Raw genomic sequence first — 27,834 nt, 5'->3', positions numbered from 1 at the left:
TAAGAGCACAACCCAAGCTAAAGTGTGAATTCGTTCGTTTTCAACTTTAGTTTTTAATTTCACCTGCTGTTTACTGCTCTGAGGAATAATAAATTGTATTTTAAGTGAAATATATATTTAAGGAAGAAACTTTAGCAACGAATATTCTTTTTTTTTCCTGAAAATGTGCTTCTTAATCTCTCTGAAAATTAAACAAGCTGTGTCAGACTGTGGCAACCACTGTTGAGTTTGAGAAACCATCTTTATAGTTCTATTGCTAAAGGAATTCAGGGTATTGGGTTAGATAGTCTAATGCTCTTGCTTTTTGTTGCAAGAAGTTGAAACCAGTGCAGGTTTTACAGAAGAGAAAAGTGGGGTGAGGTGGGTGGGTGGGTGGGGATTATGTTTGTGAGGGGAAGATCGAGGCCTGTAACAGGAGACAGCCTGCAGCGGGCCCTCAGGTGTGGACGGGTATAGGACTGGAGTGTGGGGGGAAGAGGTAGCCCTCAGATCCCGTGTGTCTGAGGATCCTTTTGCCCTCTGTCCCTGTTTCTCTCCAGAGTCTGCTCATCCTTCCTCTTGACTCTTCCCTGGTTTCCTCTAGTTTCTCATGTGCACATGGGCTGGCCTTGTCACCTGCGCTGTTATTTCCAGCCACCGCTACTAATCGACATCAGTTTCTAGCTCTCTCCTGTCAGATTCCTGAAAGAAAAGATTCTCTTGGCCCTGTTTATGCCCAGAGAAAATGTGCAATACTCTCTTCAAAAACTGATTTGCTTTTTTTTTGATACATGTCAGAAGTACATTCAACAACTTTCCATAAAGTTCTATTCCAACCACTTTTGGGAAATGTGTGGTTTGGTCAGAGGAACCATGTTTTAAAGTCTGATTTGATTCCCAGGTCAGAAGCAAATAACTATTTAACCCATTAAAAAAATGAGCTTTAACATGCTGCTTGAGTTCCCAGGAATCTCCTTTTTCTAGCTGTGTATTTGTGCCTAGGATTCAGGCCAGGTGGGGACAAGGGAGCTCAGAGATGCTCAGCAGGGGGGCAGAGGGGCCATCAGGGAGATGGAGGATGGGCTCCAGTAGGGGTGTGGGGAAGGCCCTGTGAAGTCTGCTGTCTCTAGAGTAGCCCTTCTATTCAATGTGGTGGGGCAGGGCAAGGTGCCAGTGAAAGTGGTCCCTTGGGAAGAGCCTCCAAGGAGGAAAGGTCAGAGACAACGAAGGTCTGTTCTGTGCCCAGGGGCCCCAGCTCCTCCTGGCAGTGGCAGTGGCCATCAGTTGAGGCTCTGTGTGACAGTCACAACAATTAGTATGGGCAGTCTTCTATAGGTCAACTGTCTCTCAGTAAAACAGCTGCCTCTACTCCTTCAGAAAGAAGCTTCTAAGAAGGTCAGGTGGGACTCAAATAGTCACTGTAAACCAAATGTGGAAGACATTGAAGACAGCACTGATTATCATTGTTATTCTTGACTATGAATGTTAGGATTCCCTGGGAAAGCAAGTGGGCTGGATCTGCTGGGAACCACAGGCAGGTGTGAGGAAGTGTCCCCAGGCATCCCTGGGGACTAGGCTGCTTGATGACCTGCCCCTAACACTTTACTCTCCAGGAATCTTCATTTCCCAGGAGTTTTGAAAATCATACAACTTTAACTGTGCCTTGCTTCTGAAATTATGCCTTATTTTCTCTCTGTATGTTTGTCCTGGATTAACCTGGTGATATTTGTAGGAGGAAGGTCCAGAGTCCCTTAATTTAAACAGTAAAATTAATCCTATTTTCTCTATAGATTTTATTATAAAATAAGGGTTGCATTCCTAGAGATAAAGTCCTCCATGAAATAAAGTTGAATACCTTGATAAGGAAAGGATTAAGATGGTGACCATTCTGTGCTTCACTTATTTCTTCCCCAAATATAGTACAATTCACTATTTCCTTCTGGTAACTTAGGAAATTTCTTTTAGATCGAAGAACCCCACACTTTGCAGCCTCAGGAACTTGACATCCATCCTCCTTAGTCTTTATTAGTAGGTGCTACCATATAGCACATATAATCACCTGAAAATTCATTCATTTATTTATTCCCCAATACTTATTGAGGGTCCACTGTGTTTCAAACACTCTTCTAGGTGCTGGGAAACATCAGTACATAAAACAAAGAATGTCTATTCTCATAGAGCTAACACTCTGGTGGAGCAGCCCGGACCATAAACATAATAAATAGTAAATTATACAGTTCATTGTGAAATGGTAAGTGCTAAAGAACAATATAAAATAGAATATGGCAGATGTGGATTGGGAGAAAAGCGCTGCAACTTTAGAGGGTGGAGACATTTGCAAAAAGAATGAAAGGGTGAGGAAGCAAGCAGTGTGGGTATATGAAGGAAGAACATTCCTGGAAGATGGGGTGGCCAGTGGAAAGGCCCCAAGGCAGAGGTGTGTCTGCCACGTTCAAGGCCAGGACTGGTCGGGGAAGGAAGCAGGAGAGGGAGAAGGAAGGATAAAGGGGAGCCAGCTCGGATGAGGCCCTTGCCTGGAGGCTTTTATTCTGTGCAAAATGGGGAGCCATTGGAGAGTTCTGAGATGGGGAAGGGCATGATCTGACTCTTGTTTTTAAGAGATAAGACAGGCTACTGTTACTGAGAAGGAACTGGGGCATGTGGGAGGCAGGGCAAGGATGCCAGCAGGGATCCAGGGTGGAAACTATTGTGCAAATCCTGGCAAGAGGTGATGGTGGCTTGGCTGTGGAAGGTGGTGGGAAGTGATTGGATTCTGGATATATTCGGAAGTAAAGGCCACAGCATTTTCCCATGGATTGGATGTGATTGGTTCAGTTAAACTTTGATTTATATAAAACAAATGGAAAACCTAATTGATGTGATGTTAAAAATTCTGTATGCTGAAGTTAAATCCAATAAGGTTGAGCCATATTGATGTTGATTTCCCCTCTTTCCTTACATTTGGTTGGAAAGGATATGCAGGTAACTTGAACAGAGCCTGAGTCTATATTGTACTTTATAGAAATAGGTATTTCCATTCAGGGCTTTTCAGAAAGGATTTAAAAAAAAAAATATTTAAGTTGTGTGTTCTCGCTTGCATAATTTTAATAGAAGGCTTGAAACTTCAGCCAAGAAGTCTTCCACCAAACATTTTTGCAATAACTTTGCTAAATGTGCAGCTGACTAATCTGCCATTAGGCAAGCCAAGTCATGCTTTGTTGACTATTAAGTTGTGAGGATATTAAAGTTAAAACTTGCTGTGGTAAACCCAGCATTAACAACCCTGATTGCTGAGATAGTGTACTTGTATGCATGATGTTGGAACCTAACACAGGGTTTCAACTCTGTTGTGATAAGTTTTACTTCTTGCCCCATCTTCACACCACCCAACCAGTCTGACTTTCATCTGCCATTCACTGTCTTGGTACAGAGAAATAATATACTTGAGGATAAAGCTGTCAAAATACTTCATTAGTTTCAGAGGACTAAGGGAATAATATAATCAATGGCCTAGCAATTGCAAGCAATTTTTTTAAAGTGTTTCTATTACACCTATTCATTAAGACTGGATAGATTTGCCATGAGACTTATTTTTCTGTGTACCTAGCATGAAATTTGAAGAATTTAATCTAAAGTGACGAGGAGAGTTCTGTTGACTGTTTTTGGACATACTTTTTAACGATTCAAGAGCCCGATCTTTCTTTGAGCATGACCCTTAGTGGTAATATTTTAAATTAGTTTACAATCAGTTGTTCCTATTATTAATGTAAGCTTTGCTTTCTTTGTGACATGTGAGATATGTTTGAAAATCTTTGGGTCTGACTACATATTCCATACTGTGGTTGATATGCCATTGTCATCAGTCACTAAATATGTAATGTATATCTATGTGTTTTGAAAACAAGTTTAAAAAATAGATCTTTGGGTGCCTGGGTGGCTCAGTTGGTTAAGCGACTGCCTTCGGCCCAGGTCATGATCTCAGGGTCTTGGGATCAAGCCCCGCATCAGGCTTCCTGCTCGGCTGGAAACCTGCTTCTCCCTCTCCCACTCCCCCTGCTTGTGTTCCCTCTCATGCTGTCTCTCTCTCTCTCTCTCTGTCAATTAAATAAATAAAATTAAAAAAGAAAACAAAACTAAAAAACAGATCTTAATGTGGGGAAACACAATCTGAAATAGGAAAAATTCTCTTACAGAGTTTTTCATGTATGTCTGTGTGGTTTCCTGGTGAATGGAAGAGTCTTAAAGAGTTCCTTGGCCAAATAGACTATTCACTTGCTTCCTAAGTCTTGCTCTCCCAGGGTGGTTTTGCTGTGGCATGAATTTCATTCTCTTTTACAGAATTTCAATTTTACTTTCTTACTATGCAGAAAACCCCAAAAGGCAAAAGGGTTGGCTTTCTGCAGATTATTCCTGGAAATCCAGTTAATCTCCAGAGCCAACTCCTCAAATTTTATTGGGTTGAGATGAGTAAGCAAGGACAGTTTCCAAGAGGGAGTGTTGACACATACTTTTTGGCATTTCACTACTGCAAATCCATAGGGAGATTGTTAGGATTAAGGTGGCCTGGAATGCACTTGAGTGTAGACAGAAGAAAGGATTGATCAAGTAAGTGGGCTGATGTTAGAAGCCATCCTCTTTTCTAATGAGCTGTTAGAATCCTCCTATGAAAACCAGCTGTTTTTGTATTGAGAAAAGCTGATGAGCTTCAGTCCCTGTCTTAGAAAGTGGCATCCAATTTACAAAGGACATCATTTAGAGATATTCAAGATTTAAATAGATACTGTTAACTTCTTGTTTAAAATACTGCAATTCCCCTAGTATATCATATTTATAGTTATGTTGTTTATCTTCTTTTAGGAAAACAAAAGCTGTTCATTGGAATAAAAATTTTAAGTTTTATTTGTTCGTTAACTCAGTAATTGGTAGTATTCTCATATAATTGAACACTGAAGCTTTGTTCCCATGCAAGAAAATACACTGGATGATGCATGTATCTGTGATGTGCTGCATGAAGGGCTTCTGTGTTGGGTAGAAAGAAGGAATTCAATGGTAGTTATTGTAGTACAATATGATTGAGAGGTGCTGATAATCAATGAAAGTAATAGTGCAAGTGAGTGCATTATTTTAAGTAATTCATTTTCCCCTTTAATATATGCATATATACTAATAATTGAAAGCTAGTAGAAGAAAGAGTATTAGCTATATAAATGCCAGATTCTTGAGAAACAATTATATAAAAATGATGTGTATTTTTTCATCATAGAATAATTTCATAGGTTTTAAAATACCAAATTATATGCAAACAAAATAGAAAGGAAAATTAGCCTATAAATCTGCTCCCAAGGAAAACCATTCCTAACATTTTGGAATGTCCTTTTAGAATTTTCTCTCTCTTTATATGGACACATCTTTCTTTCCTGAGATCATATTACATATATTCATTTGGATTTCCTTTGTTTTCAGTTAATACATTAGATGTCTTTCCATTTTAATAAATATAGAGATATATCTCAGTTTTTAACCATACATTTTGCTTATGTATACTTAACCCCAAATTTATTGATGGGTGTTTAGGGAATTTGCATTTGTTTAATGTTATAAATAGTTCTGAAAAAAAGTTCTGGGATAAATATCTTTGTGTGCTTTTCTCTTTTTTTTTCCTTAGATGTAGAATTGCTAAAACAAAGGGATGCACAATTAAATTTGCTACCTTTCACCAGGTGGGCCTCCTACAACATGTATGCTCCCTCCAACAGTAGTTGAGAGTCCCAGTTTCCTTATATGTCATTTAGCACAGAGCATTATTCCTCATAATTTTTGTGAATCTTATTTTTTAAATTGTCTTTATTTTAATTTTTTAATTTGAAAACCTTAAATACATAAGTCTTCCATAATCTCACCACCTAAAACTTGTGTGCATGTGTGTGTGTGTGTGTGTGTGTGTGTGTGTGTGTGTGTGTGTGTCCATCCATAAGCATTTCTAATTATATAAGAAAAGAAGTCAAAGTGCCCTCTTGGCCCATTCAGTCTTCTGTTCCTTAAGGTGTATAGCTCCTTAGCAAACTACTCTGTTTTTTAAATGCAGTGCAATCATGCCTAACATATTAGTCTGCAACTTGACTGTTTCTCTTAATAGATCATGGACAAATGTTTTCCTCTTAATAGATCATGGATATTTTTTGATAACCTTCTTTTGGTGACTTCATGGTATGTCCATCATGTGGGTGTTCCAGACTTTGTTCCCCTATAAAGAACATTTTGGTTGTTGGATTCAGAAATTCCAACCTCCAGGAATTTCTCTTGCAGAAAAATGCTTGCACAAATGCATAAAGCTACATGCATACATATACAAGGATGTTCACTGTAGAATTATTCTTAATAATGAAAAATTGAAAAGAACCTCAGTGTCTCTCAAGAAGAGATCAGCTAGGAGCACCTGGGTGTCTCAGTTGTTAAGCATCTGCCTTCAGCTCAGGTCATGATCCCAGGGTCCTGGGATCAAGCCTGCTTCTCCCTCTCCCACTGCCCCCTGCTTGTGTTCCCTCTCTCACTTTGTCTCTCTCTGTCAAATAAAGAAAATTTTAAAAAATCTTTAAAAAAAAGTCTCATAAAAAAAGATCAATTAAAAAATCTGATCTCATGAACTGTTATAGTTTTCAGTGTTTTAAAAAATGAGTAGATCTACTACTAACATGAAAAGTTGCCCCTGATTTATTGTGAAGTAAGAAAATAAGTTGCAGAATAATACATGTAGTATAATCACATTCATGTTTAGATGCTCCAAATAGTATATATGCATTGATAGGTACTTAATGCATTTTAAATAATTTGACGTGTTGCAGTAAATTGTTAAAAGCTGTTCTCTCTAAGGATTGGACTTGACTAGGCAGGGCGGGGAAAAGAGTGGGGCGGAATAGAAAGCTTTCCCCATTTTATTTTATACATATTTTTATTGAAAATTTAAGAACAAGCATATATTTTGTAACACTTTTAAAAATGAAAAGTACATTTAAACTCTACAGAAGCAGTGAAAAATAAAATGTTTAGGTGAGACGAGGTAGCTTCTGACAATCTACCTACTTAACAGTTTATGACTCCATGAAAACACAGGTAAGTAGAAAGTGGTATTTCTTATAGATACACAGTATTTCATTTACAATCTGGTAAAAGAGAAGAAGAAAAGAGGAAGAGCGAGTAAACCCTAAGGTCAGATGGGAGTTAGCTAGAAGCAGAAGTGGTTGCCATTGATCCTGTTTCTAGAAGAACACAGGAGAACTCAAATTCCTCTTCTTTAGGAGAGCTCTCCATTCATCTAAGAGCAGCTGTGTGGGGCATAACTCTTCTGTTTTCTAGACAAAATACTCCCAGTTCCTCCCAATAAGATCATTTGCCATACTGATCATTCTGTTATCTTTATTCCATTTGTCCGTGTCCATCTTGAAATGTGCATCCAAAATCAAATACTGCTACCTTTTAACATCCAGTCTTATCAGTGTGGGATAGTCAGAGGAATCCTTTCCTGGGCAGGAGACACTATTTTTTCTTAGTCTAGACTAAGATTATTCCTAAACCTTAGCCTTGTATTTCCTCCTAGAAATTACTAGTCAACAGTCTTGCTGTTTTTCTTCATTATTTGTCACTCGGGGCTTCTAGATTGTGTTTGTTTTCTGGCTGTCTTCTGTGTTGAACCCTTTGCCTCCTTTTGAGCTGTAGCATAGTGCTTCTTCTGATACCCTCAACGTTTCTATTATCAAAGCTATCCAGCTCATAGGAGTCACATAATTCATTGATATCTGCTTCCAGGAAGGAAGCTAACTTGGCCCAGGCCATGTAGATCATCAGAAGACTGCCTTTTGTCACCAGGGCATTGTGCAAACTGGGGAAAAAATAAATAAGAGTGCCCTCTTTGGACAGATGAAGTACAAAAATTCCCCTCCAGGTGGGAGAATGAGAAACGTGTCTCTCTTCCATGGGTGACAAAGCCAGGGGTTGTGGCTTGAGTGGAGACTGGATTGAGTCCCATCTTACCAGTATGCAGGATATAAGAATGCAATTGCTTGCGACAGCCTGGCTTTGCCACATCACCCGTGTTTCAAAAAAAAAAAAAAAAAAGATTCATAGGCTTTATGGAAGCTGCATTACAAGCACCAGAAATTTCCCAGGTTCTGGTTTCAGGGCTTTTGTGAATATACTTTCCACACCAGTTACTCCTGGCTTAGTTCTTTTTTTTTTTTTTTTTTTTTAATTAACAGTACTGTTGAAGTATAATCTACATACCATAATATACATCTCATAAAAATCAGTTCAATGATTTTTAATAAATTTATAGCATCATACAGATATCATTACAGTCTAGTTCTAGAACATTTCCCCCACCATAGAAAGTTCTCTGGGGGGCACTTACTATCAGTTCTTGCTCCCACCCCCAGGCAATCACTGGTCTGTTTTCTGTCTTTATAGATTTGCCTTTTCTGGAAACCTCATATAAATGGAACCATATCTTCCTTTAGCTGCTTTGTTCCACTAATCTAATAGGGGTGCAAATTTAATCAGGGTTCATAGATTCCTTTGCTGTGTTCTTCTGCTAATCTGCTAACGGTGCAACACCTGGATATCAGCCCTATCCCCTTCTACTGCTACTACTAACCTTACTCATCCCTTTCTTTCCATTCAGACATGCTCTATTACCTCTCATCTTAGAACATTTTCCCTTGTCCAGCATCTCTCCAGCCACCATCCTATCTCTCTGGGCCATTTCCTCAAGATTGGACTTCATGTACTCTCCCCACTCTCTGCTTTCCTGTGAACTCTTCTTTTAAAAAATCTTTTAAATGTTACTATCTGATACAGATAAAAGAATGTTAAAAAGAACATGTAATCTCTATATGTAAACTCTAAAGGTTAGTAATGTAATGAAGATCTACACCTGTCACCCACTCCTTCCACCAGCTTTACACACAGTGGAATTCATGACTCAAAGTATCCAAACTACTTACTCATTGCTATATTTTTTTGTCCTCTTTGGTCCATTTCTAATTCCTTTTAATTCCGCTTTTAATATAAGGAGTTTGGGCTAAATAGTCTTTGAAATCCATTACATTGCTAAAATTCCCTCATTACTGTTGAGAGATTAATTTTTTGTTTAAGATGTATTATGGAAGATTTATAGCTTACACTGTTGAATATTACTGTATTTTTTTATGAAGTCTTGGCTAAGAGCATGACATAATTATACCACAATTTCTATAGGAAATTTATTCTACTTTGTATTAATTTGCTTTAGAATGCTGGATTTTTTTCCCTAAAATTCTGAAACTAAAAGCTGAGCTTCCTGTAATGTTCTCCACTAACCCTGTCTTTGCATTGAATTCATTTAACCAGTACAGTTGGCCCCAAGGGAGGTATAGATGTCAATTATTGCTACAACTTAATACTAATGACTACTTAAATATTTAGTTAATGCAATACTTGACACTTAGCAGGAAACTATTTATGTTGGCAAAACCAGGCCTTTGTTTTCATCTTCTATGCCTGGTGTTTAGCGTATCCCTTTTGTAACATAGGTTTGGAATGAGGTGCTATGGTGGTGAAAAAGCACCTCCCTCTCCTACCTCCAGGCAGAAAAGATTACATAGAAAGTGACTCCTGATGGATGTTTGAAATATTAGTAATTACATTTGTAGATTTTCCAAGCTACATTTTTTTAATTGAACATTCATTACCTTTTTTGAAGTTTGAAATATTTTTTTATATTTTTCTATTGTGTATTGATGTCATTAAAACAGCTCTTAAAAGCACTCATTTTAAGAAATATGGTAATTTTTTAATGAGTTGCAAGAAGACCAAAAGTGGCTGATCATTTTCCTGGGGCTGGGTCTGACAGGAACCCCACAGGAAAAAGATCATTTTGTCCTGACAAGTACAGGCCAAGGAGAGAAGAGAGCTCAGTTTAAAGCTCAATGTTCGTTTGAAAGAGACATTCCAGCCAAGTGGACTCCAAGACACACGTTCATCACTGGGTTCTGGAAATTCTCATATGTGAGCAGGTCCTGTGACTCTAACATGCATACCTAAGAGTTCCCCTTTAGTCTGAAAATTTCTGGTCTTTAATATCATATGTTGCCAGTATGCTATATTGAACACACATATTCTCATTTTATTCTGAAAATGCCTTATGTTTGTGGCTTTAGCTTCTGTAATTCTAAATTATTTGATCAATTTTTTTGTGCTTTTCCTCCTACCTAAAATTAAAAAGAAAGAAAGAAGCATATCCTCTATTTAGTGGGTAAGTGAAGATTTTTTATTTTACAGACTAAGTCCGCGAAAGGGATGAACTGTTGAACGGGCCTGTGACATGCCTTATAGGTGTGCGTATTTTGAAACACAATCCACTGAGCAGTGGAGTACTGATCACTTTTCTTTTCTTTTTCACTTTTCTTTTTTTGAGATTTTATTTGTTTATTTGAGAGAGAGAGAGAGAGAGGAGAGCACAAGCATGGTAGGAGCGGAGGGAGAGGGAGAAGCAGGCTCCCTGCTGAGCAAGGAGCCCGATGTGGGACTTGATCCCAGGACCCTGGGATCATGACCTCGGCTGAAGGCAGATACTTACCCGACTGAACCACCCAGGTGCCCCCTCTGGCTCTTCTTTGTACGCTCATGGCTTTAACAAGTTCATTCCAAACCTCACTTAATATACCAACCACCTTTACAAAAATCTTTCTTTAACTTCAGTCTTTGTTTTTAGTCATCACAAATTCTGAAATAACCAGAGTCAAGACCCCGAGGCTTAATTTTATATTTGTCTTAAACCTTAAGCATTGTTGTATTTAGTCAAAAATGATAAGAAAAATTAATGACTTTTTTATCATCATACTAATAAGGGATTTCATTAAGATCTTAACTTCTGTAGATAAAAGATAAAAAACAGTTCTTCATGAACTAAAGAGTATGGTTAAGATCATTATTCATAGTCAAAGATAAGGCTCATTTTATGTTTATAGCACTCTTCTATTCAACATCATTAGTGTGAAATATTTAAGAATTTATTTACTTAATTGAGTTTCTCAGTTGTAGAAGAGAAATCAGTGATGTATTAAATTTTTAGATTTGTTTTAGAAGCATTATGCTTTCAAGTCTTCAAAGTTTTTGTATGCCTGAAAGGTTCCTCTGATGTTTGTGATGCTGCTTGTTTTGCAGCATTATGCAAGATGATGCATCAAATGTCTATTACTTTGTAATGTCAATTATTTTATTTCTATGTTACATTTTTTTTCATTTAAACTATAAAATTTTAACATGAACAAGGAGGTCTCTAATCTGTGTTCTCTTCTAGGGTCATCTGCATATAGTCATGCAAAGCTGATGTTCTGGGTGAATAAGAATTTTTGTGTTTCATTTCACAGGTGGGGAGCATTAAGCGGGAAACGACCTTCACATTTCAACCAGAGGACTTAAAACGTGACTCTAGTAAAAAAATGTCTCATCAACACTTGTTTCCCTTGGCCATGGAGGAAGATGTGAAAACAGCAGACACCAAAAAAGCCAACCGAGCCCTTGACCATGAAAAAGAAAACACTCGCTCCATCTGTCTCCTTGAGCAAAAACGGAAAGTTGTTTCTTCCAATATTGATGTTCCTCCAGCAAGGTAAGGGAACATTAGACTTTCTATGTGTCTGCCCCAGGAAGTTAGTGGAGAGCATCTACAACCTCCACCACCATATCTCTCTAAACCATATAGACTTAGGAAGGGTTTTTTGCCAAGAATATTTCTCTGCTGCTTGTTTGTAATAGAGCAGGTAGCCCTGCTCTTTGGAACTGACTTTGAGGCTGCTCTGGTTGGAAATATTGTAGCTCTAGGAAAGAATGTTTTATTAAATTTTGGAAAATGAATTATAAAGAGCAAAAGAATAAATGTAAAAAAAACCTAGCCACTTAAAGCAGGAATACTCAGATTTTGAGCAGAGGTTGGAGAGCTATGGCAGTAGGTCAGATTCAGCCCCGGCATGTTTTTGTATAGCCTGTGAGATAAGAGTGGTTTTACATTTTTAAAGGGTTAAAAAAAATGAAGAACATGTGACATAGATCATAGGTGGCCTGCAAAGCCTAAAATATTTATATATGACTCATTACAGAAAAAGTTTGGTGATCCCTGGTTTATATCATGATAATTCTTTTAAGACGGATCTACCTTAGAACCGGGCCAAGAGGGTTTATGGAAATATCAAAAGGCTTTTATCACCTTATAATTTACTTAAACTACATCCAATAGCATTAAATCAAAGGACAATATTATGGCAGAATGACAATGGAATCAGAGTGGAATGGAACATACTAGACCTTTTACTTATTTTCTTGCTTGTCATTTATTTCACCTAGAAAGTAAGTTCCATGTTGGCCAGGATTTTAGTCCATCTTGTTCATGCTGTATCCGTAGCACTAGAATAATGCTTAATTATGTGCTAGGAGCTCCATAAATATTTGTTGGATGAAGAAAAGAAAGAAAATGCTATAGCATGAAAGCTTGCTTATTTTTAGTATGTATAACATATTTTGTTACCAAAGCCATTTATAATGAAATTTCGTAAGCAGTTTTTTGAGACGTACTCTATTCGTTTGAATGGCTTCAGACAGCTAACTAGGAGAATAGTATCGTTGGGAAAGGAATAAATGTTTCTTTTCTACCTATTCACTTTTTATAATTAGAATTTCATTGCTTACTATATTAAATAAAAAATATCTCTTCTAGAAAATCACATATCTTTCTATTCTGCTACCAAATTTGTCATACTTTCTAAAATTATAGGTCTCCTTGTTTTTCTTAACCTTCAGTTGAAAATTTTCATATATTCATTACTTCTAACTGCTTAGAATTATTTGCTTTTCTAATTTTTTCATATAAAGCACATGTTAAATTCTTTAGGATTAGTTCCTTTAACTGGGGGCTCATCATGAAATGTTTTATCATGCCCTAAAACTGGTAGGTTCTTCAATTCATATCTGTTATTTGGTTGACTCATAGGAAAAGTGACGTTAATTTGAAATGTGAAGAGCTATGGTTTTATTTTCTTCCTAAGGTTGTAGTGCAAAAATTAGACTTCCCGATGTCAGATACTTCAGTGACAACTTGCAGTTCGACAGGATTTACTCTACCTAAAATTTCCACTAGAGCATTTTATATGTTAAAAGACCTGGAATTAATCATTTTAAATTACCATAGATTGTTTTAGATATATCTTTCATCTTTAATCTCACCCCACTTGCAATAGGTTCTGGGGAAAATAATGAAAAGGAAAGGAAGAAAAATGTTTTCTGCTTTTTCTGCCTCTGGTATGTGGAATATTTTTTCCACTTTCTCCAGTTCACTAAGTGTGCTTAAAAGTTATGAGTCAAGCCAGTGTTATTGTGGTGTTCTTAAAGAGTATAGGGAAGTTAATTAGATTTTAAATCCATTAATGTACAGCAAAAATTCCTCAATGACAAGGTATAATTTAGATATATTCATCTATTATGGGAAATACTAGTTAAAGCTTCATTGTTTGAGATTTCCACTGATACACTTGTTTTCATTGCTATAGTAAGAATTTAATCATCACAAATATGCCAACAGCTGGTGAAATAAATTGCTCTTCTTCTTAATGACAATGAAGGAATCAGAAATTGTGGGGTCTAATTATCTAACTCTCAATTCTTTTAGTTCTATTTCCATTTCCTGTCATGGAAATATTTTGTAAATGTCAACTTTCCACTATCATCTAAGTGGGTCAATATTTTGTTTTAAAGAAACTCTTTTACCTGACATGGTAGGAAAATACAGGACTTTTTGTTCTGGAGAAACATAATTCTGTCTGCTGGCAGTGTATGAATAATGAAGTTTGAATATGTCTACAGTAGGGTTAAGTTTATTGGTAGAAGGAAATCTATATCTTATATAATATACAGTATATATATGCATTATATATATATATATATACATATATACATATATATATATAAAATCTATGGCTCTAGCCACATGACTATTGCAACTTATCCTCCTAAATCCAGATGTTATGTATTGGACAGTTCGTAGAAAGGCAAGATAACCATTTTTGACCAGTAGAGTATCACTGTTAGAGTTTCTCAACAGTTTAAAATAAATTCTTTATAATATTTCTCACTTTATCTTTTGCTTATTCCCACTATAGCTAAGAAGATTTTTGTTGATGTTTGCTTTCTATATTTTGTAAAATGGAACTTGAAGTTTATTTTCTATGGTTTATATAATGAAGATAATAGATATATTTTATGTTTTTTCATATCCCTAGAAGGGTCTAGGAGCTACCCTCCCCATCTTTATACTTGACTGTGATTGAGCATTTCCTGCTTCCATTCAGTAGATTATTTATTGAGTACTTGTTACGAATCCAGTACTCAGTAAAAAAAAAATGAATGAAATGGGATGCCAACCCTCTAGGAGCTCACAGTTAAATCATAGAAACAGCCACCTAAGTAGCTAATTTCAAGTAACAGTTCCTAACTTGCTTCCTTCTTATTAGAACTGGATGAATTTGTACATAAAGAAGAATCTCTTAATATTAGGAAAGCTATTAATTTGATACAACTATTCAAAAGCCTATTTTTTTTGTTAGTCTCCTTTTCAAGGTCGGGATGAATGGAATGGGGAAGGAGGGACTCTGTATCTGAGATCTACTTTACAAAATTCCTGTTTGTTTCCCCATTTTCTGAGGACCCATTTAAAAGTTGCTAGTTTCAGGGAAATATAAATTTAAATATTAATCCCGATGTGTCAGACTGGGTCTTCCGAGAAGCAAATGCCAAGGCAGGATTAAATGCAGGGATTTTATTGGAACAAATACCTGTGGAAGAAAAGGGGTGGGGCAAGGGGCAGGGAAGGAGGGAGGTGCAAGTGCGACTGTGGTGCAGGTCTGAGCCCAGTGAGGGAGAGAGCCAGGGAAGGTTGGGTGGAAGTGTCCTAGACTGCCTGGCAAAGCCGTCAGGAGTCCTGCGTTATGTAAATGCAGTAGAGTCCGCTTACCTGTGGGATGTTGCTTGATCAATTTTAGGAAGGAAAAGTCTTTTCTTTTGGGGGGGTCATAAAGATGGGAGTGAGTGCATTATAGAGTTGAGGTACTCAGAGTATTCCAAGTTCTTCAATGGAGAAAACTAAGCAGAGAGGGCAAGAGTGTGTGTGAGAGAAGGGCACCTGGGTGGCTCAGTGGCTTAAGTATATGCCTTTGGCTCAGGTCATGATCCCAGGGTTCTGGGATCTAGCCCCGCATTGGGCTCCCTGCTCATGGGGGAGCCTGCTTCTAATCCTCTCCCTCTGCCACTCCCCCCGCTTGTGCTCTCTCTCTCTCTCTCTGTCAAATAAATAAACAAAAATCTTTAATTAAAACAAAGTGTGTGAGAGAGCACATGAATGAACAGTGTTTCTTTGAACTAAAGATTTATCATTAACAGAAAAAAATTCTTTGCAACTTGAAGGATTATTGGGGAGCAATAGTTTGGGGTCAGGGGTTACCAGGAGTGTCAGTGCTAACTGGGGACAACAGTCTCTAAAGGAATCATCTCTCTCTGAAGTTTCCATCACTTATTCACTTAGTAATGCCTGGTTATAAAAGACAACAGCCCCCTCCAAAAGAGATTGTGAATGGAGAGAGAGGAGTTACTAATTATAGATATGTCATCTTAAGTATTTTTTGATATCTAGAGAAAAATACTAGCTGTCTTGATTTCTATGGAGAGTTGAGAAAAATGAACTTTAAGAGCATAAAGACAAAGGGGTGTGTGAGCTCTTGAAGAGTCCATCCAGAAAGGAATTCCAATTCTGTAGTTTGGCTCAAGAAATGAGTAAGAGGTCAAAGGTCAGTAAGTAAGACAAATGCCAGTCAGAGGTTTTTTGTGGGCAGAGCTCAGTGATTCATTAGCCAAGACAGTGATTTTAGCCTGATTCGAAAAAGATGATGAACCTGGGCGCAGATAATAAATAAACCATGCCCAGATTAGTGGTGGAAATCTGGAGAGAAAGAAAGAAAGAGTTGAAATCCAGAATAGGGAACTTACAGATTAGCCTGGGATGTGAGGCATAAAAGTAGCTGGAAGGAATTTTTCTGTTCTTGGAATGTGTGCCAAGCTTTTGGAGTAACATGAGACTTCTGGTGAATTGGCTTGCTTGAATGAGTTGCTAACACCAAATTCTTACACAGTGCAAGAAGAGTTTGTTTGAGTGTTTGAACTGACCCAGAGGGTAACTAGGCATGGTGGTAAAATCTGTGAGTCTCAGAAAAGAGGACATGAAGTACGTGTTGGAGGAGAAACTTCCACCCATGTTAATTCTGCCTGTTGTGGAGAGTTGCTGGGGGTGCCACTGGCTGACTGCCTTATACGGTTCATGAGGAGACTGCTCTCATATTTCTATATATTTTAAAGATTGTATGTAGTATTTCTTGGTGTATATTAATTGAAATCTGCTGCTTTTAAAGTAAACAGTTTTGTAAAATCTGATTTTATAGTAAACAAGGTAGACATTTGCCAAAAGAGAAAGAAGGAGAAACAAGTACGGGATACTCATGTCAGAACTGAGAAATTGTAAGAGTTGTAAATTGTGCGAGAGTATAAATGATGGTAATAAAAATAAAGGTTTTTGGTCTGTGTGTGCCAGATGTCTGGAGCGTGCATGGATTAAATCATGTCCCCCAAAAGATATGACAAAATCCTAATCCCCCAGTACCCGTGAATGAGACCTTATTTGGAAATAAGCTCTTTGCAGATATAATCAAATTAAGATGAGGTCTTTAGGGTGGGCTGTAAACTAGTATGACTTGTATCCATAGAAGAAAAAAGGAGAGGAGACAAAAGACACAAAGGGAGAATGCCAATGGAGGCAGAGGTTGGATTGATTTGTCTACAGACCAGAGAACACCAGGGATTGGCAGCAATACCAGAAGCTAAGAAAAAGGCATGGGATAATTCTCCCCCCCAGAGAAAGTGCTGTGGTCTGGATGTGTCCCCTCCCAGTTTCATTCGCTGAAACCTAATGCCCAAAGTGATGGCATTAGGAGGTAAGGACTTTGCCTGCTGATTAGGTCATGAGGGTGGAACCATCATGGATGGGATTAGTGCCCTTATAAAGGAGGCTCAGAGAGCTCCCTTGCCCTTTCTACCAAGGAAGGATATAAGAAGTATGCAGCCCAGAAGACAACCCTCAGCGAATCATGGGGCACCCTGATCTCAGACTCCCAGGCTCCAGAACAGTGAGAAATAAATTTCTGTTGTTCGTAAGCTACCTGGTCTATGGTATTTTGTTATAGTAGCACAAAAGGACTAAGAAAATATGACTCCCTGACATCTTCTAGCCTCCAAAATTGTGAGACAATAAAATTCTGTTGTTCTAAGCTACCCAGTTTGTGGTGATTTGTTACAGCTGCTCTAGGAAAATTAATATAAAGTTGCTTGTGCTGATGAATACATCTATGTCTTACCTTATAAAATTACTTTGAGTAAAATAATCATTCATGTTCATTAATTAAGACTTATACTTAATAACATAATTAGTTATCTATGCCTCTCAGAGAGAGACACTATCATTGCATTTTCTATTATTTCTTATTATAAAGGAAACCCTTATTCAATCTTTTCATAATAGCATTTTCATTAGAACAGTAACTTACAGTAACTTACCTCATCTAATAAACTATTAGGTAGAATTTTGCTTTTCCTATAACTATTCAATTTGTGGATATTTGTTCAGTTTTTCTCTAAATCAAGTTTATTGAGGTATAATTCATATAGGAAAATGCATCCACTTAAATATACACTTTAGTGAGTTGTAACAAATATATGTACCCATATAATTAATGCCATAATCAAGATACAGAAAATGGTCATCCTCCCAAAAAAGTTTCATTGTGCCCCTTCCCAGTCAGCCTGTCCTCTGATCTTCAGCAGTAGGCAGCCAATATTCTATGGATTAGTTTTGTCTTCTCTAGAATTCATGTAAATGGAATCATACACGATGTATTTTCAGGAATCTTCATTCACTCAGCATGATTTTTTTTAAGATTTACTGTATTTTTCTTTTGTATTTGTCAGTAGTGTGTTACTTTCTATTGCCAAAGAGTATTCCATTGTGTGATTATATGACAGTCTGATTATCCATTCACCTCTGATGGACATTTGAGTTGTGTCCAGTTTAGGTTTATTAGGAATAAAATTGCTATGAATATCCGGGTATGCTTTTGAGTGAGATATGTTTTCATTTTTAAATACCCAAGAGTTGAATTAATGGGTCATATGGCCCATTGTATATTGTATATTAAACTTAAAAAAATAAAAACGCCAAACTTTTTCAAAGTAGTTGTACCATTTTACATTCCCACCAGTAATGTATAAGAGCTGCAGTGGCTTTATGTATTCACCAACATGGAGTATTGTCAGTATGCTTAAATTTTTTATGAAAGTAAGAAAGTACTCTTCCTAATTTGCTGATAGTTTTTCTCTTCAATAGATGTTGAATATAGTAACAAAAAATTTTGCATCTATTTACATGAGCATACTTTTAGAAATTATTATATGTTGAATTACATTGATTGGTCTTTGACCATTGAGTGAACTTTGCACCACCCCCTTACATACTGAAGGATCCCTTTTTGCTAAAATTCAGTTAAGATTCATTCATTCCCATCCATTGACCTGTCACTCTATTTACTTGGATCTCTTGGACTGATTTTAATATAAGTTTAATGATAGCCTCATAAAATGTCTTAGGAAGTGTTCCCTCCTCCTCCCTTTCTTCTAGGTTTGTTGTAGGTCTGGTATAATTTTGCCTTAAAGGATAGGTCCACCAGTGAAGCCAATTTGACCTGGAGTTTTCTTTATGGAAGTGTTTTTAATTACAGATTCAATTTTTAAAATTGATATAATGCTATTTAGATTTTATGTTTCTTTTTGAGTCAGTTTTATAATTGTATCTTTCAATAAATTTACCCATTACATTAATCTAGATGTCAAATTTATTAACATATAATTGTTCATAACATTGCCTTATTTTTTCTAATATCTGTAGATTCTATAGTAATCTTCCCTCTCTCATTTCTGTTATTGGTCAGTGTATTGTCTTCCTTTTTTTAACCGATCGAACCAGCAGTCTATCAATTTTGAGGCTCTTCTCAAAGAGCAACCTTTGTATATATTGGTTTTCTCTATTGTTTGCCATTTTCTATTTCATTGATTTCTTTTTTCATCCTTGTTATTTTCTTCTTTCTGCTTATTTTGACTTTAAGTTCCCTGTTTTGTTAGCTTCTTAAAGTAGAATTTTAATCATTAATTGAAGATCTTTCTTCTTTTCTATCATTAACATTTAATACTTTTCTATTTTTAGCAATAATAACTCCTTTTATTATTTTAAAGATTTTTATTTATTTATCTATTTGTCAGAGAGAGAGAGCACAAGCGGGGGGGAGCAGCAGGCAGAGGGAGAAGCAGGCTCCCTGCTGAACCAGGAGCCCAGTGCAGGACTCGATCCCAGGATCCTGAGATCATGACCTGAGTGAGCTAAAGGCAGACGCTTAACTGCTAAGCCACCCAGGCATCCCAGTAATAACTCCTTCTAGGCAATTCTTTATGTGTACCTCCCAAATTTTGTTTGGTTGTTTCTTCTTAAAATTAGATGAATAGAATTAACTTTTATTGTAAAAAGTAAGAAGCATAATACATTTTTCTTATTATTGTTAATAACAGAAAACAATCCATAAAACAGAAATATATAGCATATTCTTGAAATAAGATACTTAACTCATTGCATTCATTATATTTAAACTGACATGTTTAGAATTTTTTGCCATCTTAATTTTTCTTTTTTTAAAACGTGCTTTAGTACTTTTTCTCTTTCATAATGTTATTCAAGAATTCTGCATAGTTACTGATTTTTTTTGTCTACTTGTGACTACTGGTTCTGTATGTTACTGATTTTTTTTTTTTTTTTGGTCTACCTCTTTACTGATTTTGTCTACTTCTTTATCTTTTCAGTTTATCAGAATTTGTTTTATGAATTTTAGAATTGGTATGTATTCTTGATGAATTGCCCTCTTTATTATTATGAAATGTTTCTTTTTTAACATTTTTATTTAAATTCAATTAATTAACAAATAATGTATTTTTGGTTTCAGAAGTACAGGCCTGTGATTCATTAGTCTTATATAATACTCAGTGCTCATTACATCATGTGCCCTCCTTAATGCCCATCACCCAGTTACCCTATCCCTCCACCCCTCTCCCCTCCAGCAACCCTCAGTTTGTTTCCTATGATTTTTCATTTTTGATGGCTGTGTAATATTCACACACACACACACACACACACACACACACACACACACACACACACACATATATATACCTCTTCTTCTTTATCCATTCATCTGTCGATGGACATCTGGGCTCTTTCCCTGGTTTGGCTATTGTGGACATTGCTGCTATAAACATTGGGGTTCATGTGCCCCTTCAGATCACTACATTTGTATCTTTGGGGTAAATACCCAGTAGTGCAATTGCTGGGTCACAGGGTAGCTCTGTTTTCAACTTTTTGAGGAACCTTCATACTGTTTTCCAGAGGGGCTGCACCAGCTTGCATTCCCACCAACAGTGTAGGAGGATTCCCCTTTCTCCGCATCCTCGCCAACATCTGTTGTTCCCTGACTTGTTAATTTTAGCCATTCTGACCAGTGTAAGGTGGTATCTCATTGAGGTTTTGATTTGTATTTCCCTGATAGTGATGTGGAGCACTTTTTCATGTGTCTGTTAGCCATCTGTATCTCTTCTTTGGAGAAATGTCTGTTCATGTCTTCTACCCATTTCTTGACTGAATTATTTGTTCTTTGGGTGTTGAGGTTTTCTATTTCTTCCTGGTTCAGTTTTGGTAGTTTATATGTCTCTAGGAATGCATCCATTTCTTCCAGTTCTTTGATAAGTTCTTTATAAATTTTGGATACTAGCCCTTTATCTGATATGTCATTTGCAAATATCTTCTCCCATTCTGTAGGTTGTCTTTTGGTTTTGTCGACTGTGTCCTTTGCTGTGCAAAAGCTTTTTATCTTGATGAAGTTCCAATAGTTCATTTTTGCCCTTGTTTCCCTTGCCTTTGGAGACATGTCTAGCAAGACGTTACTGTGGCCTAGGTCAAAGAGGTTGCTGCCTGTGTTCTTCTCTAGAATTTTGATGGATTCTTGTCTCAAATTTAGGTCTTTCATCCATTTTGAGTTCTATTTTTGTGTATGGTATAAGGGAATGGTCAAATTTCATTCTTCTGCATGTGGGTGTCCAATTTTCCCAATACCATTTGTTGAAGAGACTGTCTTTTTTCCATTGGATATTCTTTCCTGCTTTGTCGAAGATTAGTTGACCATAGAGTAGAGGGTCCATTTCTGGGCTCTCTATTCTGTTCCACTGATCTATGTGTCTGTTTTTGTGCCAGTACCATAGTGTCTTGATGATGACAGCTTTTTAATAGAGCTTGAAGTCCGGAATTGTGATGCCACCAGTTTTGCTTTTCTTTTTCAACATGCTTTTGGCTATTTGGGGTCTTTTCTGGTTCCACACAAATTTTAGGATTATTTGTTCCAGTTCTGTGAAAAAAGTTGATGGTATTTTGATGGAGATTGCATTGAATGTGTAGATTGCTCTAGGTAGCAGAGACATTTTAACAATATCTGTTCTTCAAATCCATGAGCATGGAGGGTTTTTCTATGTCTTTGTGTCTTCCTCAATTTGTTTCATGAGGCTTCTATAGTTTCTGAGTACAGATCCATTGCCTTTTTGGTTAGGTTTATTCCTAGGTATCTTATGGTTTGGGGTGCAATTGTAAATGGGATCAACTCCCTAATTTCTCTTTCTTCTGTCTCATTGTTAGTGTGTAGGAAAACAACTGATTTCTGTACATTGATTTTATATCCTGCCACTTTGCTAAATTCCTATATGAGTTCTAGCAATTTTGGGGTGCAGTCTTTTGGGTTTTCCACATAGAGTATCATGTCATCTGCAAAGAGCGAGAGTTTGGCTTCTTTGTTGCCAATTCAGATGCCTTTTATTTCCTTTTGTTGTCTGATTACTGAGGCTAGGCCTTCCAGTACTATGTTGAACAACAGTGGCGAGAGTGGACATCCCTGTTGTATTCCCAACCGTTTCCCAAGGGAAACGCTCTCAGTTTTTCCCCATTGAGAATGATATTTGCTGTGGGCTTTTCATACATGGCTTTTATGATATTGAGTCACATTCCCTCTATCCCTACACTGTGAAGAGTTTTAATCAAGAAAGGATGCTGTACTTAGTCAAGTGCTTTTTCTGCGTCTTTTGAGAGGATCATATGGTTCTTGTCCTTTCGTTTATTTAGGTAGTGTGTCACACTGATTGATTTGCAGATGTTGAACCACTCTTGAAGCCCAGGAATAAATCCCACTTGGTCGTGGTGAATAATCCTTTTAATGTACTGTTGGATCCTATTGGCTAGTATTTTGGTGAGAATTTTTGCATCCATGTTCATCAGGGATGTTGGTCTGTAATTCTCCTTTTTGGTGGGGTCTTTGGTTTTGGGATCAAGGTAACGCTGGCCTCATAAAAGATTTTGGAAGTTTTCCTTCCATTGCTATTTTTTGAAATAGTTCAGAAGAATAGGTATTAATTCTTCTTTGGTAGAATTCCCCTGGGAGGCCTTCTGGCCCTGGGCTCTTGTTTGTTGGGAGATTTTTGATTACTGCTTCAATGTCCTTGCTGGTTATGGGTTTGTTCAGGTTTTCCACTTCTTCCTGGTTCAGTTTTTGTAGTTTATACGTCTCTAGGAATGCACCCATTTCTTCCAGATTGCCTAATTTGTTGGTGTATAGTTGCTCCTAATATGTTCTTATAATTATTTGTATTTCTTCAGTGTTGGTTGTGATCTCTCCTCTTTCATTCATGATTTTATTTATTTGGATCCTTTCTCTTTTCTTTCTGATAAGTCTGGCCAGGGGTTTATCAATCTTATTAATTCTTTCAAAGAATCAGCTCCAAGTTTTGTTGATCTGTTCTACTGTTCTTTTGGTTTCTATTTCATTGATTTCTGCTCTAATCTTTATTATTTCTCTTCTTCTGCTGGGTTTAGGCTTTATTTGCTGTTCTTTCTCCAGCTCCTTTAGGTGTAAGGTTGGGTTGTGTATTTGAGACCTTTCTTGTTTCTTGAGAAAGGCTTGTATTGCTATATACCTCCCTCTTAGTACTGCCTTTGCTGCATCCCAGAGGTTTTGAATAGGAGTGTTTTCCATTTTCATTTGTTTCCATGAATTTTTAAAATTCTTCTTTAATTTCCTGCTTGATGCTTTTTAGCCTCTGTGTATTGGAGTTCTTTCCAAATTTCCTCTTGTGTTTGAGTTCCAGTTTCAAAGCATTGTGGTCCAAAAATATGCAGGGAATGATCCTAATCTTTTGGTACCGGTTGAGACCTGATTTGTGACGCAGGATGTGATCTATTCTGGAGAATGTTCCATGTGAACTTGAGAAGGATGTGTATTCGGGTGCCTGGGTGGCTCAGTTGGTTAAGCGACTGCCTTCGGCTCAGGTCATGATCCCGGAGTCCCGGGATCGAGTCCCACATCGGGCTCCCTGCTCAGTAAGGGAGCCTGCTTCTCCCTCTGACCCTCCCCCCTCTCATGTACTCTCTCTCTCTCATTCTCTCTCTCTCAAATAAATAAATAAATCTTTAAAAAAAAAAAAAGAAGGATGTGTATTCTGTTGCTTTAGGATGGAATGTTCTGAATATATCTGTGAAGTCATCTGGTCTGGTGTGTCATTCAAAGCTCTTATTTCCTTGTTGATCTTCTGCTTAGATGATCTTCCATTGCAGTGAGGGGCTTGTTAAAGTCCCCTACTATTATTGTATTATTATCAATGTGTTTCTTTAATTTTGTTATTAATTGGCTGCTCCCATGTCAGGGGCAAACGATTTACAATTGTTAGATCTTCTTGTTGGATAGACCCTTTAATTATGATATAGTGTCCTTCCTCATCTCTTATTACAGTCTTTGGTTTAAAATCTAATTTTTCTATGAACAAACAATGAATCATGGAACACTGCATCAAAAACTAATGATGTAATATATGGTGATTAACATAACAATAAAAAATTTTTTAAAAAAGCAAAAAAAAATAAATAAAATCTAATTTTTCTGATATAAGGATTGCCGCTCCAGCTTTCTTTTGATGTCCATTAGCATGATAAATGGTTTTCCACCCCCTCACTTTCAATCTGGAGGTGTTTTTGGGTCTAAAATGAGTCTCTTGTAGACAGCATATCAATGGGTCTTGTTTTTTTATCCAATCTGATGCCCTCTGTCTTTTGATTGGAGGATTTAGCTCATTTACATTCAGAGTAACTATTGAAAGATATAAATTTAGTGCCATTATATTACCTGTAAAGTGACTGTTTCTGTATATTGTCTGTGTTCCTTTCTGATCTATGTTACTTTTGGGCTCTCTCTTTGCTTAGAGGATCCCTTTTAATATTTCTTGTAGGGTTGGTGTGGTGATCACAAATTCTTTTAGTTTCAGTTTGTCCTGGAAGCTTTTCATCACTCCTTCTATTTTAAATGACATCGTAGTTGGATAAAGTATTCTTGGCTGCATATTTTTCTCATTTAGCACCCTGAATATATCATGCCAGTCCTTTCTGGCCTGCCAGATCTCTGTGGATAGGTCTGCTGCCAGTCTAATGTTTCTACCCTTGTAGGTTACAGACCTCTTGTCCCGAGCTGCTTTCAGGATTTTCTCTTTGTCTCTGAGATTTGCAAGTTTCACTATTATATGTCAGGTTGTTGACCTATTTATATTGATTTTGAGGGGGGTTCTCTGTGCCCCCTGGATTTTGATGCCTGTTTCCTTCCCCAGATTGGGGAAGTTCTCTGCTATAATATGCTCCAATATTCCTTCTGCCCCTCTCTCTCTTTCCTCTTCTTCTGGGATCCCAATTATTCTAATATTGTTTCCCTTTAAGGTATCACTTTCCTCTCGAATTCTTCCCTTGTGATCCAGTAGTTGTTTATCTCTCTTTTTCTCAGCTTCTTTATTCTCCATCATTTGGTCTTCTGTATCACTGATTCTCTCATCTGCCTCATTATCCTAGCAATAGAGCCTCCATTTTTTTATTGCATCCTATTAATAGCCTTTTTGATTTCGATGTGGTTAGATTTTAATTCTTTTATTTCTCCAGAAAGGGATTCTCTAGTGTCTTCTATGCTATTTTTCAAGCCCAGCTAGTATATTTATAATCATTATTCTGAACTCTAGTTCTGACATCATACTTATGTCCATACTGATTAGGTCCCTGGCAGTCAATACTGCCTCTTGTTCTCTTTTTTGAGGTGAGTTTTTCTGTCCTGTCATTCTGTCCAGAGAAGAGTAGATGAATGAGAGAACAAAATCCTAAAATGAGAACAATGACCCCAGAGTAATATACACTAACCAATCAGAAAGGACCCAAAACCAAAAATTAAAAAAATAAGAAAATAAAAAAATTAAAAAAAGAATATAATCAGACAGGTGAACAGAATAGAGCAATACACTGGATTCTGTGTGTATGTTGGTCTGTTTTTTATAAAACTAGATCCCGAAGTTGTAAAGAAAGAAAAATTTATATATGTACAAAAATAAAATTAAATACAATGAAAGGATAGAATGTAACTGTAAAAATGAAAATTAAAAGACAAGAAAAAACAAAGGAGAAAACAACAACAACAAAAGGAAGGGAAACAGGTGAACAGAACAGAGCAATACACTATCTCCTGAGTGTATTTTGCTAAGTTTGTTAGAAGAAACTACATCTCAAAATTGGAAAGAAAGAAAAAACTTATATATCCAAAAATAAAATTAAATACATTGAAAGGATAGAAAACAATTGTAAAGATGAAAATTAAAAAAGACTTTAACAAAACAAAACAAAAAAAGGAAGGAGAAAAAAACAAACAAAAAAGAGAAATATGATCAGACAGATGAATAAAACAGAGTCATACAGTAGATTTTTGGTGTATTTTGGTCTGTTAGAAAAAACTGCATCCCAAAATTGTAAGGAAAGAAAAACTTATATATATACAAAAATAAAATTAAATACAATGAAGGGATAGAATGTAACTGAAAAAATTAAAATTAAAAAAGATTTTAAAAAATAGTTGACAAAATAAGAAATTAGTTGAAAAAGGAAAGAAAAAAGTTAAAAAAAAGTTAAAGTTGAAACACTAAAGAATCATGTGGAAAAAGCCAGAAATTCTATGTGCTATATTCCCCTAGTGCTGGGGTTTTGCTGTTCTCATTGATCAGTAAACTTGGTCTTGGATGGATGTTCTTGCTGATCCTCTGGGGGAAGGGTTTGTTGCTTTGATTCTCAAGTGTCTTGGACCGAGGTGGAATTGCACTGCCCTTGGCAGGGGGCCAGGCTAAGTAATCTGATCCAGTTTGCTCTATGTGCTTTTGTTCCCTGAAGGCTTTCCATGTACCTTTAGAGGATGAGAATAAAAATGGCAGCCTCCCAATCTCTGGCCCCACAGCCAAAAGCTTGGTGCCCCACTCCTCAGTGTGCCCTCAGAGAAAAGTAGTCAATCACTCCTGTCTCCCTGGTCTCCTTCTGCACTCCGTGCTCACCCAGCCTGTGAACAAGTGTTTCTATCTCAGGCACAAGACCCCGTTTAGCGTCTCCAAACCCCGCAGACTCCTGTGGCACACTCCAGGGGAGGAAGGGGGTTCTCGCTGGTTCTGTTGTTTGTTGGGTCCAGAGAGCGGTCACCCACAGTGCCACAGTTCACAGTTTATGGCATTCCCCAAGCTGAGAGCCCACTCCTGGGCTCATTGATTGCAGCTGGCTTCCCCGCTTTGATGCCTGGGAGCCCTGGCTGTACTCAGGCACCCTTGGTCTTCCTGTAACCCCAAGGATCCTGAGACCACACTATCCCACCTAGCACTCCACCCCATTTCACCACCTGAGCACCTTTCAGGCAAGGTCGTCCTTCACAGAGTAGACTTATAAAAGTTCTGATTTTGCACTTTGCTACTATATCACTTTCTGGTACTGGCTTATTGAGGCTCCCTCCCCCGTGGTCTGTCTTCCCATATATCGCCTCGGATCTACTTCTCCACACCTCCTACCTTGCAGAAAGTGGTCGCTTTTCTATTTGTAGAGTTGCAGCTATTCTTTTCTTAGATCTCCAGTTGAATTCGCAGGTGTTCAGAATGATTTGATAGCTATCTAGCTGAATTCCGGGGACCAGACAAAACTAAGGTCTCCTACTCCTCTGCCATCTTGGACTCTCTTCACTTCTTTTTAAAAACTTATTCTTAAGTATTTTATTTTTTTGTTGCTATTGTAAATGAAATCATTTTCTTAATTTTATTTTGAGATTGTTCATTGCTAGTGAATAGAAATAAAACCTATTTTTGCATATTAACCTTGTATCCTGCAACCTCACAGAATTCATTTATTAGTTTGAACAGTTTTTGTGGATTCCTTAGGACTTTATGTATAGAAGATCATGTTGTCTGTAAATATAGATAGTTTTACTTCTCCCTCTTCAATCTGGATGCCTTTTATTTCTTTTTCTTGCCTAATTGCCCTCAGTAGAACCTCCAGGACAATGTGGAATATAAGTGGACATCTTATCTTGTTCTTGATCTTAAAGAGAAGCATTCAGTCTTTTGCATTAACAATGATTTTAGCTGTGAATTTTTGGTAGACGCCTTTCATCAGGTTGAGAAATTTCCATTCCATTCCCAGTTAACATGTTGAGTGTTTTCTAATGAAAGAGTATTGAATTTTGTCAAATGCTTTTTCTATATCTATTGAAATGATCA

The 27,834-nt window shown here is 37.1% G+C and overlaps 1 protein-coding gene across 1 annotated transcript in view; it reads left to right on the top strand.

The window, feature by feature from the left end:
* Positions 1–27,834, top strand: part of ZNF704 (zinc finger protein 704) — a 225,827-nt gene that overhangs the window by 35,989 nt on the left and 162,004 nt on the right. The window contains 1 exon segment of the mRNA XM_027583384.2: positions 11,382–11,623. Coding sequence (XP_027439185.1) covers positions 11,382–11,623 — 242 coding nt within the window.

The sequence above is a fragment of the Zalophus californianus genome, chromosome 4 (genome assembly GCF_009762305.2).
Source record: "Zalophus californianus isolate mZalCal1 chromosome 4, mZalCal1.pri.v2, whole genome shotgun sequence".
NCBI classification, from domain to species: domain Eukaryota; kingdom Metazoa; phylum Chordata; class Mammalia; order Carnivora; family Otariidae; genus Zalophus; species Zalophus californianus.
The sequence above is the reverse complement of the archived record's forward strand: the minus strand, read 5'-3'. Positions and strand labels throughout refer to the sequence as shown.